The following is a 14,193-nucleotide window of genomic DNA, read 5'->3' as shown; positions in this document are numbered from 1 at the left end:
TATGAACATAAGGGTGCCATCTTGCCTTCTTTGTGATGATGCTTGTCTACTGGTCCATGGACAGATCCCCTGATATTTTTTATGCCCATGAATTTAAAGCTACTGACCCTCTCCACATCAATTACTGTGACGAGGACTGGCTGATGGAGCTCCAGCTTTTTTTTCCCTCCTGTAACCATGATGCACCATCAATAACTCTCAGAGACGTGAGGCGAGAGATAAGCTTTTATTAGCTGGAAGGAAGCACTGTCAGCAGCAAGAGACCATCACACAACATCCTGGAGACTGAGGGAGGAACAGTGCCTCCAGTCGCCTTTATACAGGGGTCTGTGGGAGGAGCCACAGGAGCAGTCAGCGGGTGGGGGGCATGTCCAGACAGGTATATGTAGTTCACCACAAACCAACAATTAGTTCTTTTGTTTTGCTGGTGCTGAGAGAGAGGTTGTTGTCACAGCACCACTCAACCAGACTTTCATTCTCCATCCTATAGGCTGATTTTTTTCCACCACCTTTGATTCAACCAGCATCAGCAGGATGCTATGTGCTCGTGTCCGTTTCATTGCATGGCTTGGCAACTTTGTCATGGTTCATACATGAAAAATCACTGCTTTGATTATCATGTAGCAAAGAAAAATTGTGATAGGGAATTGCATGGAAACAATGATCAAGCACACTTATTTTGAATACACGTTTAATCTATTTTTGCTCAAAGTTGCAAACAATACAAGCACAGTAGATAATTTTTTTTTGGACTCTTATAATATTGGTTAAAGAAGAAAGTCCTAATCCTGCGAGTATTAGCTTTCATTTCTATTTACAGTTGCTCTGGTTAACGTGTCAGTGTCTGTTGTCTTGATTCTGCTTGCTGCATTTATTAGCATAGTGGCCTTTCTCCCTGCACTAAAGAAATAGAATATATGAGAAAAGAGAAACCATGTCTTGAATTGAGCAGCACTATTTTCTATGATTATCTTAGCACCAGTTTTTAAATCTAATATTAATGAATTACAATCACTTCTATATTGCAATAAGAACTCAAACGTACCATATTTTTAAATAAATGAGAAAACTTGAAACTTTTGTTTTCCTCTGCATAATTAATCTCTTGTAGTACCAGCATGTCCCAAAAGTCATGTAATTAAGCATGGTTAGTTAGAATAAAGGTAGAAGACCAATGCTACTTGAGTGCATTTTGAGTATTTTCCCAGATCCTCAGACAGGTAGAATTGCAGAAGCATCAGAAGTTTGTATTGAACTTTGGGAATCTCTGAATGGAGCAGCCCAGTCGGTAATTCCACTGGCAAAGAGCAGGTACCAGCAAGGGGTAAAATGAATAGCAATACCTTTTTCAAACAGCCAGAATCCAATCAATGAGAGTACATACCCCACATATCAAATATTGAGATGTACCTTGAAGCACATGACCTTGTCAAGAGCTTTGTAGCCCTGGTGGAGTTTCGTCTTCCAGTTACTGATTGAAGGGTACTGATAGAGCATATCCATTTCCTGCAAGAGAGCAACTTCTGTCTAAATTGGTGCTATTAACAAACATAATTTCCAACTTATTTAAATTGTTAGAAGCCATATTGCTAGTATTCTTTTCTAATTATTAATCATTGGTTGATATCTCAAACTCAGATTTAGACCCAGCAGCAGGATTCACAATACAACATGAAATTAATTACTGGTGCACTTTTCTAATGATTTCCATAGATTATAAAACCATAAGATATAGGAGCAGAATTAGGCAATTTGGCCCATTGTGTCTGCTCCACCATTCCATCACAGCTGATTATTTTCCCTCTCAGCTCCAACCTCCCGCCTTCTCCCTGTATCCCTTCATGCTCTGACTTATCGAGAATCTACCTCTGCCTGAAATATTCATGATGTTTGGCCTCCACAGCCACCCGTGGGAAGAAATTGCACTCTCTGGCTAAAAAAATTCTTCCTCATCTTCATTCTAAATTACGTCCCTCTATTCTGAGACTGTCCATTCTGGTTTTAGATTCCCCCCAGAGGAAACAGCCTCTCCACATCCACTCTATCAAGGCCTTTCAACAATTGATAGGTTTCAATGAGTTCACTCCTCACTCTTCTGAATTCAAGTGAATACAGGCCCAGAGCCAAATGCTCCTCATATGACAAGCCTTTCAATCCCAGAACCATTTCCATGAACATCTCCAATGTCAGCACAAACTTTCCGAGCCCAAAGGCCCAAAACTACTCAATACTCCAAGTGGAACCTCGCCAGTGCTTTAAAAAGTCTCAACATTACTTCGATATTCTAGTCCTCCTGAAATGAATGCTAACATCACATTTGCCTTCCTCACCACAGACTCAACCTGCAAATTAACTTTTAATGAATCCTGCATGACGACTCCCAAGTCCTTTTGCAACTCAGATTTTTGAATTTTCTCTCTAATTTTGAAAATAGAATACACTTTTATTTCTTCTATCAAAGTGCTTGACCATACACTTCCTGACACTATATTCCATCTGTCACTTTGCCCATTTTCCTGATCAAATCCTTCTGTAACCTCTCCGCTTCCTCAATACTACATGTCCCTCCACCTATCTTTGTATTGTCTGCAAACTTGGCCACAAACCCATCAATCCCATCAACCAAATCATTGACATATAACACAAGACAAAGCTGTCCTACACAGACCCCTGTAGAACACCACTAGTCACTGCCAGCCAATCAGAAAAGCTCCCTTTATTCACACTCTTTGCCTCCTGCCAATCAGCTAACACTCTACCCATGCTAGTATCTTTCCTGTAATACCATGGGCTCTTGTTAAGCAGCTTCATGTGTGGCACCTTGTCAAAGGTCTTCTGAAAATACAGTTCACAACATGCAACAATTCTTTGTCTATCCTACTTGCTTTTTCTTCAAAGAATTCCAGCAGATTTGTCAGGCAAAATTTCCCTAAGGAAGTCATGCCAATCATAGGCTATTTTATAATGTGCCTCCATATAACCAAAACCACATCCTTAACAATCAACTCCATCATCTTCACAACCTCTGAGGTCAGACTAACTGGCCTCTAATTTCCTTTCTTCTGCCTCATTCCCTTCTTAAAGAGTTGAGTGACATTTGTAATTTTCCAGTCCTCTGGAACCATGCCAGAATCTAGTGATTATTGAAAGATTACTACTTTCTTCAGCCACCTCTTTCAGGTCCAGGTAACATCTAGCTTTGGACCTTTCTGTTTCCCAAGAACCTTCTCCCTAGTAATGGCAATTTCACACACTTCTGCTCCCTGACACACTTGAACTTTTGGCATTCTGCTAGTGTCTTCCACATAAAGGCTAAAGCAAAATATTTATTAATTTTGTCCACCATTTCCTGTTCCCCATTACTACCTCTCCAACATCATTTTCCAACAGTCCGATATTTAATCCCGCCTCTCTTTTACACTTTATATAATTGGAAGAAACTTCTGGTATCCTCTTTAATGTTATTGGCTAGCTTACTTTTATATTACATCTTTTCCTTCTTTATTACTTATTAAGTTGCCTTCTGTTGATTTTTAAAAGCTTCCCAATTTTTAACTTCTCACCAATTTTGCTCGATTATATGCCCTTTCTTTGGCTTTGACTTTTCATTAGCAATGGTTGCATCATCCTGCCTTTAGAATACTTCTTTGGGATGTACATATCATACACTTTCCGGATTGCTTCTAGAAATTCCAGCCATCATCCTGCTGGTGTTCCTTTCCAATCAATTTTGGCCAGCTCCTCTTGCATGCCTCGTAATTTCCTTTATTCCCATGCAATACTGATGAATCTGACTTTAGCTTCTCCTTCTCAAGTTGAAGAGTGAACTTTATCATAATATGATCACTTTCTCCCAAGGGTCCCTTTACCTTAAACTCTCTAATCAATAATGGTTTCATTGCACAACACCCAATCCAGAATGCAAGCACGATGAAAACTGCGGATGCTGGAAATTCAAGCAACACACACAAAATGCTGGTGGAACGCAGCAGGCCAGGTAGCATCTTGTGCGTGTTCCCTAATCCACAATAGCTGATTCCCGAGTGGGCTCAACCATGAGCTGCTCTAAAGGGCCATCTCATAGCATTCTAGAAATTCCCCTCAATTAAATTATATATTTTTGAAAGAGTGCAGCAACAGATCAACTATAACTTGCAGGAACAGGGCAAATTATCTCTAAATATCCTAAACCGGATTATTGTGTTTTCCCTTTCTCCTGCAGCCAGTTTTTGCCAAAATATTTTGAAGAGTCCATGAAACCACAGTGAGCACATTATGATTTTGGAACTGTCATGCATCATTGACAACATCTACAATAAATTTTGATTTTAGCTATTGAATTCAGGGCTATTCGAGTCCCATTTCAACATTTAACACACACAATTTTTTTAAAAAGGTATTTATGTGAGTAATATAATACTTACTTTATTTAGCGAGCCAGTGCAGAGTAGGCCCTTCATCCCGACAACCCCAATTAACTCTAATCTAATCTCAGGACAATTTGCAATGACCAATTAACCTTCCTAGTAGTTCTTTGGAGCGTGGGAGGAAACTGGAACAGCCAGAGGAAACCCACACATGCCACAGGGAGGATGTACAGACTTACAGAACAGCACCTGAATTGAACTCAACTCTGGACAAAGGAGATGATAGTGGATTTCAGGAGACATCCCCCCACTATGTCTCCACTCACAGTCCTCAGCAGCCCTGTGTCCACCGTGGAGAACTTCAGGTTCCTGGGAACCACCATCTCTCAGGATCTGAAGTGGGAGCAGAACATCAGCTCCATCCTGAAGAAGGCCCAGCAGCGGATGTATTTCCTGCGGCTCTTGAGGAAATACGGGCTGCCTCAGGAATTGCTGCTGCAGTTCTACACTGCAGTCATTGAGTCTGTCCTGTGCACCTCCATCTTTGTGTGGTTTGGAGCTGCCACCAAGCAGGATAGAACCAGACTACAGCGCACAGTGAGGACTGCCGAGCGCATCATTGGAGCCTCCCTGCCCTCTATTGTGGACCTGTACTCTTCCAGGTTGAAGAAGAGGGCGGGGAACATCATAAAGGACTCCTCCCATCCTGCGCACGGACTGTTTGATCTGCTTCCGTCTGGTAGGCACTTCAGATCCCTCCAGACTAAGACTAATAGGCACTGGAGAAGTTTTTTCCCTACTGCGGTCACTTTGCTGAACAGTTAACTGCCGGTTAACTGTCGGCTAACTATTACTTGGATTGCACTACCTGTATGTATAATCCATATTTTCATTTATATTTATCATTATTATTGTTATGAGCAGAGAGACAACATCTGCTGGAAGTAAATTCCTTGTATGTGCATAGGTACTTGGCGATTAAAGTCTGATTCTGATTCTGAACAGCCCGAGCTGTAGTAGCATCATGCAAATGGCTACGCTATTTTGGCACCCAATATACATGCACCTACAGTACACATCATTATTGTTTTCCAATCTTGCTGGGCAAAATTTTTTCCAAGATGAAATCCTGTGTTTTACTGGACAAACATTAGAAACACGTACAAGGCTTGTAAGCGATAATTATATAATAATTCCTTACTCCCAACCCTGTCTGTACAGTATATGCACTATGCAATTGCTATTCCTCTTCGAGTGCCCTTGTTCTCCCAAAAAAATTTTGCATTTTCTGGTGCATCCTTCACTGCATGCAAACTGGATCAAAATACATTCTGAAAATTGTAGTTTAAATTAATGGTTTATGTTAAAATTAGCAATTAATGCTGTTGAGCAACCATTATAAATGAATCAATACAAATACAATAATAGAATTACTACAGCACCAAAAGATGTACGGTAGTTAATACCATCAAAACTATGCCAACTTCTACTTGAGCGATCACATCAGACCAGATTGGAAAAGATTGTGTTACAGGTACCTTATGGACGTGGGTTCACCAGTATCCTTCAGTTAAGGAAATCTGCCATCTCCATCCACTATGGCCCATGTTTAACTCCTTAACCACCAAACTCTCCACTGGAGTGCACTACTTCATCTTAATACATTTCAAATTAGTTCAGGAAAGCAGTAGCCTACCACATCTTCTCATGGATAACCAAGGATATGTGAATCAGCTTTCAGAACTTACATTTTATGGAACAGAAATCTTGAATCTGCTTATACAGCTTGTTGAAAAACAATTTGTGGGGGTTTCTGGTGACGTCATCATCGAGAATGGCAGCTTAAGTCACTAGCTCCTCCGGAAAAACGCGTATTAAGCCCCATTAACCCGTCAAATACAATATTTTTTGAAAAATATTTGAACTGAAAAGAGGGGCAAGAATGAGGAAAAGGAATGGAAATAAAAAAAGCGACACTGCAGAACCTGCGTCTGAGAGGAGTGCAGCGAGCGGCTCTCCGACCCGACCGCGTGCAAGCGAGGCAGCCACTGGGCCTCGTTCAGCCGAAGCGGCGAATATGTTCGGAATCCTGAAAGAAATAATGGAGGTCCAGAAAGATATAAAGCAGCAGCTCCGTGATATTAAGGCAGAGCTCGCCTGCGTTAATCAAAAAATAGCGGTGGCAGAGACTCGCATTGAGAAGGTGGAAGATCACGTTCAAAATGTGGAACGGATACTGAACAAGACAATAAAAATCATACATCACCAAGAAGGTAAACTGCTTGATCTGGAGGGAAGATCACAGCGGAAAAATATCAGAACCTACAACGTTCCCGAAGGAGCGGAGGGCCTGTCTATGACGGAGTTTGTCGGAAAGTTACTGTGGGACGCGCTGGAGCTTCCCCCGGCTATGGAGCTGGAAATCGAGAGAATGCACCGCGCGCTCGTCCCAAAACCTACCCAGGATAGAAAGCCACGATCAATTATAATTAAATTCCTTCAGTACAGCACCAAGGCGGAGATTCTACGAAGGGCCTGGGGTAAGAAGAGTGTTTTTAGAGGATAAATTAATATATTTCGACCAAGATTACCCCCCACGGTCCTCCAGAAATGCAAAGAATACTCCAAAGTAAAGCAAGTACTAAAGCAAAATAAGATTAGATTTCAAACTCCGTATCCTGCTAAACTTCAAGTGTTTTATGACAATGGGACGCAGTTGTACCAGACAGTGGAAAAGGCGACTACAGACATGAAGGCCAGAGGGTTGTCCGTCAGCGTGACCAAAACGAAGGAAAGCCCGGCTGAGGAATTGTCTCACTCGGCTTGGGAAATAGTGTGAGAATTGAGAAGGCAGGAGACGGGAGGAAGCCGAGAGAAACATATCAGGAAGAGACCGGGAGTTTCCCAAAGACAGTCCTCACCCTTTTCAGAAGAGCCATAAGGTTTGGCAAACTTTAAAAATGCTGAGAAGCTAAACAGAAGCAGAGGTACACGGTGATATACCCATCTCAACAAATACTTATTATAATGTGGATTTTATATTACTTGGTTGTTATTCTTTATTCGCTCACTTACTCCTTTTTTCCCACCAAATGAGAATATAAATAAGTGTGCGTGTGTGTGTGCGTGTGTAGGAGTACACAGGGAAATCTTTTCTGTGTATTGGAATTGTTCACTGACTTTTATGAATACTGCAATGGGGGCCCTCAACTCACAAATAGGAGGGGTTATCCCCCACAGCTAGACATTTCCTCTAGCTCAATGCAGGGTCATTTACTAGAGACCTCAGCCTTGGGATCACACGTTCTTTGCCATTTTTGTTATTATTTGAGTTTCTTGGTTCTTATTTGTTCAGGGAGTAGATCGATTAAGTTTTATTCTAATTTCAATGATACATTGACAGATAAATACAGATGGCTAAGGACAAGGTAAAATTCATTTCTTTTAATGTAAATGGGCTATTAAATCCAATCAAATGTAAGAGAATTTTATCCAAAATGAAAAAAGAACAAGCCCATGTAGTATATTTACAGGAAACTCATTTAAGTGATAATGAGCATAAAAAACTAAAGAGAATGGGCTTCACTAATCTGCTTTTCTCCTTATATAAATCAGGACATAGGAGAGGAGTTGCTATTCTTATCTCAAGTAAGCTAAATCTTGAAAAAATATTCAAAATGGGAGATAAAGAAAGCAGATATTTTCTGGTAAGGGGGAATGTAGACGGCAATTCAGTTACTCTATTGAATATATACGCACCCCCGGGAAGTGATATTGGTTTCTTTCAGAAAATTACTGATATTATGGTAACGGAAACAGAAGGTCTCCTGATATGTGGGGGAGACTTAAATTTACAATTACAACAAACTTAGACTCTTCCAATAGAAAAACCTATGAAACAAAATCTTTACATAAGAAAGTTAATACACTTTTTGAGGAGGTTGGTTTAATCGATATATGGAGGGACCTTTTCCCTGACAGAAGGGATTACACTCATTATTCTGCTCCCCATTCTGTATATACAAGAATAGACTATTTCATAACATTTGAAAAGACAAAGACAAAATAAACACCTGTGGAATTGGGACAATAGATGTAAGTGACCATACACCTATATATTTATCTGTTGATTTTGACCTACAACCAAAGAATACTATTTGGAAACTAAATTCAAGTCTACTCAATGATCCATACTTTAAGGAACAAATTTAAAAAGAAATTGGTCTCTACTTAGAATTTAATGATAATGGAGAGGTTTCACCTCCCATTTTATGGGATAACCTGAAGGCGGTCTTAAGAGGGAAAATTATAGCGATATCTTCATATAAGAAAAAAATAAGGAATAAAACAGAGGAATTACAAAATAGACTGAAGGAACTAGAGAAAAAACACAAATTGAATTTGGCACGGGATACATTAGGGGAAATTAAAAGAATTAGGAATGAAATAAATAATTTGGCTGTGCAAGAAATCAGGAAAAACTTAATGTTTCTGAAACAGAAACATAATGAAAGTGGATCGACATCTATGAAAATACTGGCGTGGAAAATGAAGAAAAATATAGCAGAAAATACAATTCATAGAATTAGGGACCCAAGAACGAAAATGATAAAAAATAAGCTAAGTGAAATTCAAGAAGCTTTTGAAGTGTTTTACAAAACGCTATATTCCGAAGTTCCAGGGGGAAGCATAACCCTAATTGACACCTTCCTGAATTCTCTAGAGTTACCCACTTTAAGCGAAGAACAAAATAGAAGGATGACTGCTGACATAACTGAAGTTGAATTAAAAGCTGCAATTAGTAGGCTTAAATTAAGCAAGTCACCAGGATCAGATAGATAGATAGATAGATACTTTATTCATCCCCATGGGGAAATTCAACATTTTTTCCAATGTCCCATACACTTGTTTTAGCAAAACTAATTACATACAATACTTAACTCAGTAAAAATATGATATGCATCTAAATCACTCTTTCAAAAAGCATTAATAATAGCTTTTAAAAAGTTCTTAAGTAGTTTACTTAGATATATTAAATACAATCAACCCCGGCACTTTAACATATCTTACTCCTGGCGGTTGAATTGTAAAGCCTAATGGCATTGGGGAGTATTGACCTCTTCATCCTGTCTGAGGAGATGGGTATATGGCAGAGTGGTACAAAGAATTTAAAAATGAGTTAATTCCTGTTTTACTCCCCACACTGAACTGGGCTCTAAAAAAGGCACAAATGCCACCCAGTTGGAAGGAAGCGATAATCTCAGCTATACCGAAAGAAAGCAAGGATAAAATGGAATGCGGGTCATTTAGACCAATATCTGTTCTTAATGTAGATTATAGGTTATTTACCTCCACCATGGCCAAACGGTTAGAGGAGTTTCTACCCATACTGATACGTAATGATCAGACAGGTTTTATACGACAACGCCAGACTCAAGACAATATACGAAGGACACTTCACATTACGGATCATATACAAAAAAATAAAATCGAAGCAATAGAGATAAGCGTGGATGCTGAAAAAGCATTTGATTCGGTTAATTGGAATTTTCTTTACAGAGTTTTATATAGATTTGGTTTCCAAGACACAATTGTTAAAACTATACAGACACTATATGACAATCCTACTGCTAGGATTAAAATCAATGGATATTTAATCAAATAGTCTTACCCTAGAAAGGGGCATGAGACAGGGTTGTGCATGGTCACCACTACTCTTCGCATTATATCTGGAACCAATAGCTCAATACATCCGACAGAATGAAGATATCAGGGGAATTACTATTAAAGGGACAGAGCATAAATTGACTTGTTATGCGGATGACATTTTGATCTATCTAGGGCAACGAACATACTCTACCTAATTTGATGCAGTCCTTTGAACAATATGGTCAATTATCAGGATACAAGATCAACATAGATAAAACCCAATTACTTTCATATTACTATAGCCCACCAAGAGAAACTGAAAGTCGATACCCCTGGGCATGGCACACAGAGCCTTTCAAATATTTGGGCATCATTATGCCAAAAGATTTGGCAAAATTATCAGAATGTAATTATCAGCCTCTATATAAAAAAATTAAGGAAGATGTGACAAGATTGAGACTAATTCCTTTTTTCAGTCTCAGTTCAAGGATTGAGTCTATTAAAATGAATATACTGCCCAGACTGTTATATCTCTTTCAGACCCTACCAATAGAGATTAATCAAAATCAATTCAATGAATGGAACGAGATGCTATCAAGGTATAGTTGGCAGGGTAAAAGGCCTAGAGTTCATCTCAAAACTTTGCAATTAGCAAAGAAAAAGGGGGGGGGATGGGACTTGCCTTCTCTTAGAGATTATTATTTTGCAGCACAGTTGAGAGCTGTGATATGTTGGTGCAACTCATCATATGACGCTCAATGGAAAAACATTGAGGAGCGGGTACTTCCCATCCCCATACAAGCAATTTTGGCTGATAACAATCTGCAAAGGTACATAAATACTATTGATAACCCATGGGTGAAATTGACTCTTAAAATATGGAAAACCACTATAAAAGAATATAATCTAGAGGGAGATATTGCAATTCTTAAATGGTGTGCATTTGACTCTGATTTTACACCAAATAAATTGGATGCTAGATTTAAGGACTGGACAGCTAAAGGAATAACAGTTCTTTGCAACATAATGAAAGAAGGAACACTGTTCAGTTTTGAAATGCTTAAAGAGAAACACTTATTAGAAAAACAAGATTTTTAAATCGGTATTTACAGATGCGACAATATGTTAATAAGTCGCTTAAAAATGTAACCAAGGCAAATACATGCTTGATAGAGCTCTTTAGAAAAGCATATAATTCAGATAATGGTAGTAGAATCATTTCAAGCATGTATAAGGGGTTGTCAAATCATAAAACACATTCGACTTCATACATTAAAACAAAATGGGAGAAGGAAGGAGGGATAATTATATCTGAGGAAGAATGGACAACAATATGGAGATATCAATGGAAGTGTACCAATTCACAGAAATGGAGGGAGTTTGGATGGAAAAACTTGATGATATTTTATTACACCCTCTCAGAAATTCCATTATGATAGTAACCTCCCTGTTTGCTGGAGAAATTGTGGAAATCAAAATGCAAATCATCATATTTTTTGGGACTGCCCTGTTATCAAAAACTATTGGAGGGGGATACACAATGCCCTACAAGACATCTTTAAATGTGAAATACCCTTAGAGAGTAAGACCATATATTTTGGATATATACCTGAAGAATGGTTGAAAAGAGATAAATATTTAATGAATATACTGTTGGTGGCTGGTAAAAAGACTCTTACTAGGAAATGGTTATCACAGGAGAGCCCAACTTTAAATACATGGATGGAAATTACAATGGACATTTACAAAAGAGAAGATAACATCATCTGTTAATCATAAGCTGGAACAATTTGATTCATACTGGGAAAAATGGTTTAACTACATAATGTCTCATAGGCCTGATTTTATTCTCACAAATCAATGAATCTGTTGTTAAAAAAAAAATCACTCCCTACTTGTACATAGTGCTTTCCTTTTGCTTGTTTTTTCTTTCCACTCTTTTCTATAAGTGTATACCTCAGATAAATACTTTGTGGAGATTTGTGATATATATGATTATATGATGTATATATACACAATGTCTGAAATACATCTTATGGAAATGTTTGTTTGATGAACTTCAATAAAAAAATAAATTACACAAAAAAAAGAAAAATAATTTGTGCAGATTAATTGTTAGAAATACTGTGTGGATGAAAAATGTTTTGTCTTGTCTCTCTCCCACATTTCCTGTGCCTTTTGCATACTCATTCGTTGATTTACTTAGAGAAATTCCCTCACTAACTTATTCTCAAAGGCCAGTGCCTGCAGTAAGACAGCATGGAATTGGCTGTACCTGAAAGCTCTCTTCCTTGCCCCAGAACTTTTACCTCCTGCAACTGTCTACTATTGGAATTCTCAGACACAGGGATTCTTTATTAAATGCACAGGAAAAAATAGTCTGTCCTAAACAGTGCATGTGCAGAAAGTTCAGGGATGCTTGCTTATTCCTTCTGCTGAATTGAACTAAACCTTAGACAGACCAGCAAGAGTGCTCCATCTCATCCATGTGGCTCTGATTCAATAGCTATCCTCACAATAAGCACACCTGTCATGATGGAAAGAAAGGCTTTTTAAAAATATCGTTAGCTTTTGTCCAAAGCTCCAGCCTCAAGTCACAATCAAAGCTTCTCCTTACTCAATGTATTTTCTCCAATAGACTTACTCTCTCTCAAAAGTTGCTTCTCTCTGACCCCTAGCACAGATCTCCTCACACCAGACACTGTTTTTGTTATTAATCCTTTATAAAATTATAGTTAAAAACAATTCCTGGAAACATTCAAAAGTTGCAAAAAAGTTAATATTTCAAGACATTAACTCTTGTTTCTCTCTCCCAAATGCAGCCTGAGCCAGTTTCCAGAATTTTCTATTTGATTTTGGATGTCTATCGACAACAGTACTTTAATTTTGTAGCATCTACATTTGCATATATATTGTATGTACATTATTACTTCACTGATATTCTAAATTTGATTGGTTATTTGTCTCTCATACCCCTACCCATCTCTCAGTTCCTTTCTGAACATGTAGAGGAAATTATTTAGCATTGGAAAGTAGCATTGAATGTGAAAATGTATTTAATGGCAGTTGTACTGAGCTTGAGAGCTGGTTGTGGAATTGAAGGGAGTGGAACAGGAACCAGATGGAGAGGGTCCTGAGGAGGTTCACGAGAATGACCTTGGGAATAGAAGGGTGAATGAACTCGTCAGTCTCGAAGAACGAAGAGGATCTCATTGAAACCTATCAAATATTGAAAGGCCTAGAGAGAGCATAATAGATGTTTCCTGTAGTAGGGGTAGGACCAGAGGACACAACTTCAGAATACAAGGATGTCCCTTTAGAACTGAAAGGAGGAGAATTATTGATTTATTGATTTATTTATTTATTTAAAAAGGAACAGCGGGTGGTGAATCTGTGGATTTCATTGCCACAGATGGCTGTGGAGTCCAAGTCATTGGCTATATTGAAGGTGGAAGTTTATATGTTCTTGTTTAGTAAAGGTGTAAAATGTTACAGGCAAAAGGCAAGAGAATGGGGTTGAGAGCAATGAGAGCAGAGTCAATGGGCAAAGTGGCCTAATTCTGCTTCTACTCACATGAATTTAATAATCAGAATCAGACTTTAATCGCCAAGTACCTATGCACATACAAGGAATTTACTTCCGGCAGATGTTGTCTCTCTGCTCATAACAATAATAATGATAAATATAAATGAAAATATAGATTATACATACAGGTAGTGCAATCCAAGTAATAGTTAGCCAACAGTTAACCGGCAGTTAACTGTTCAGCAAAGTGACCGCAGTAGGGAAAAAACTTCTCCAGTGCCTATTAGTCTTAGTCTGGAGGGATCTGAAGTGCCTACCAGACGGAAGCAGATCAAACAGTCCGTGTGCAGGATGGCAGGAGTCCTTTATGATGTTCCCCGCCCTCTTCTTCAAACTGGAAGAGTACAGGTCCACAATAGAGGGCAGGGAGGCTCCAATGATGCGCTCGGCAGTCCTCACTGTGCGCTGTAGTCTGGTTCTATCCTGCTTGGTGGCGGCTCCAAACCACAAAATAGTAAACAAAGATAAAATTCTTCCCCATCATGTTTCCAATTGATATTTGAAGGTTGTTGTCAATTCTCTTTTACCATCTTTTATTTTAAATCCAGTATGACAGACAGAATGCATTTCATAGTTGAGATGCCTGTGGTG

General features: G+C 38.8%; 1 protein-coding gene across 1 annotated transcript in view; it reads right to left on the bottom strand.

Moving 5' to 3' along the window:
- Positions 1-695: 695 nt before the first annotated feature.
- LOC140714887 (cleavage and polyadenylation specificity factor subunit 4-like) overlaps positions 696-14,193 on the bottom strand; it is a 30,099-nt gene continuing 16,601 nt past the window's right edge. Inside the window, exons 7-8 of the mRNA XM_073026560.1 lie at positions 1,411-1,506; positions 696-900 (exon numbers count right to left, since the gene is read on the bottom strand). Coding sequence (XP_072882661.1) covers positions 838-900; positions 1,411-1,506 — 159 coding nt within the window. The 3' untranslated portion in view covers positions 696-837. The remainder of the gene's footprint in view (positions 901-1,410; positions 1,507-14,193) is intronic.

Source organism: Hemitrygon akajei, chromosome 22 (assembly GCF_048418815.1).
Source record: "Hemitrygon akajei chromosome 22, sHemAka1.3, whole genome shotgun sequence".
NCBI lineage: Eukaryota > Metazoa > Chordata > Chondrichthyes > Myliobatiformes > Dasyatidae > Hemitrygon > Hemitrygon akajei.
This window is presented reverse-complemented; position numbering and strand designations above follow the sequence as displayed.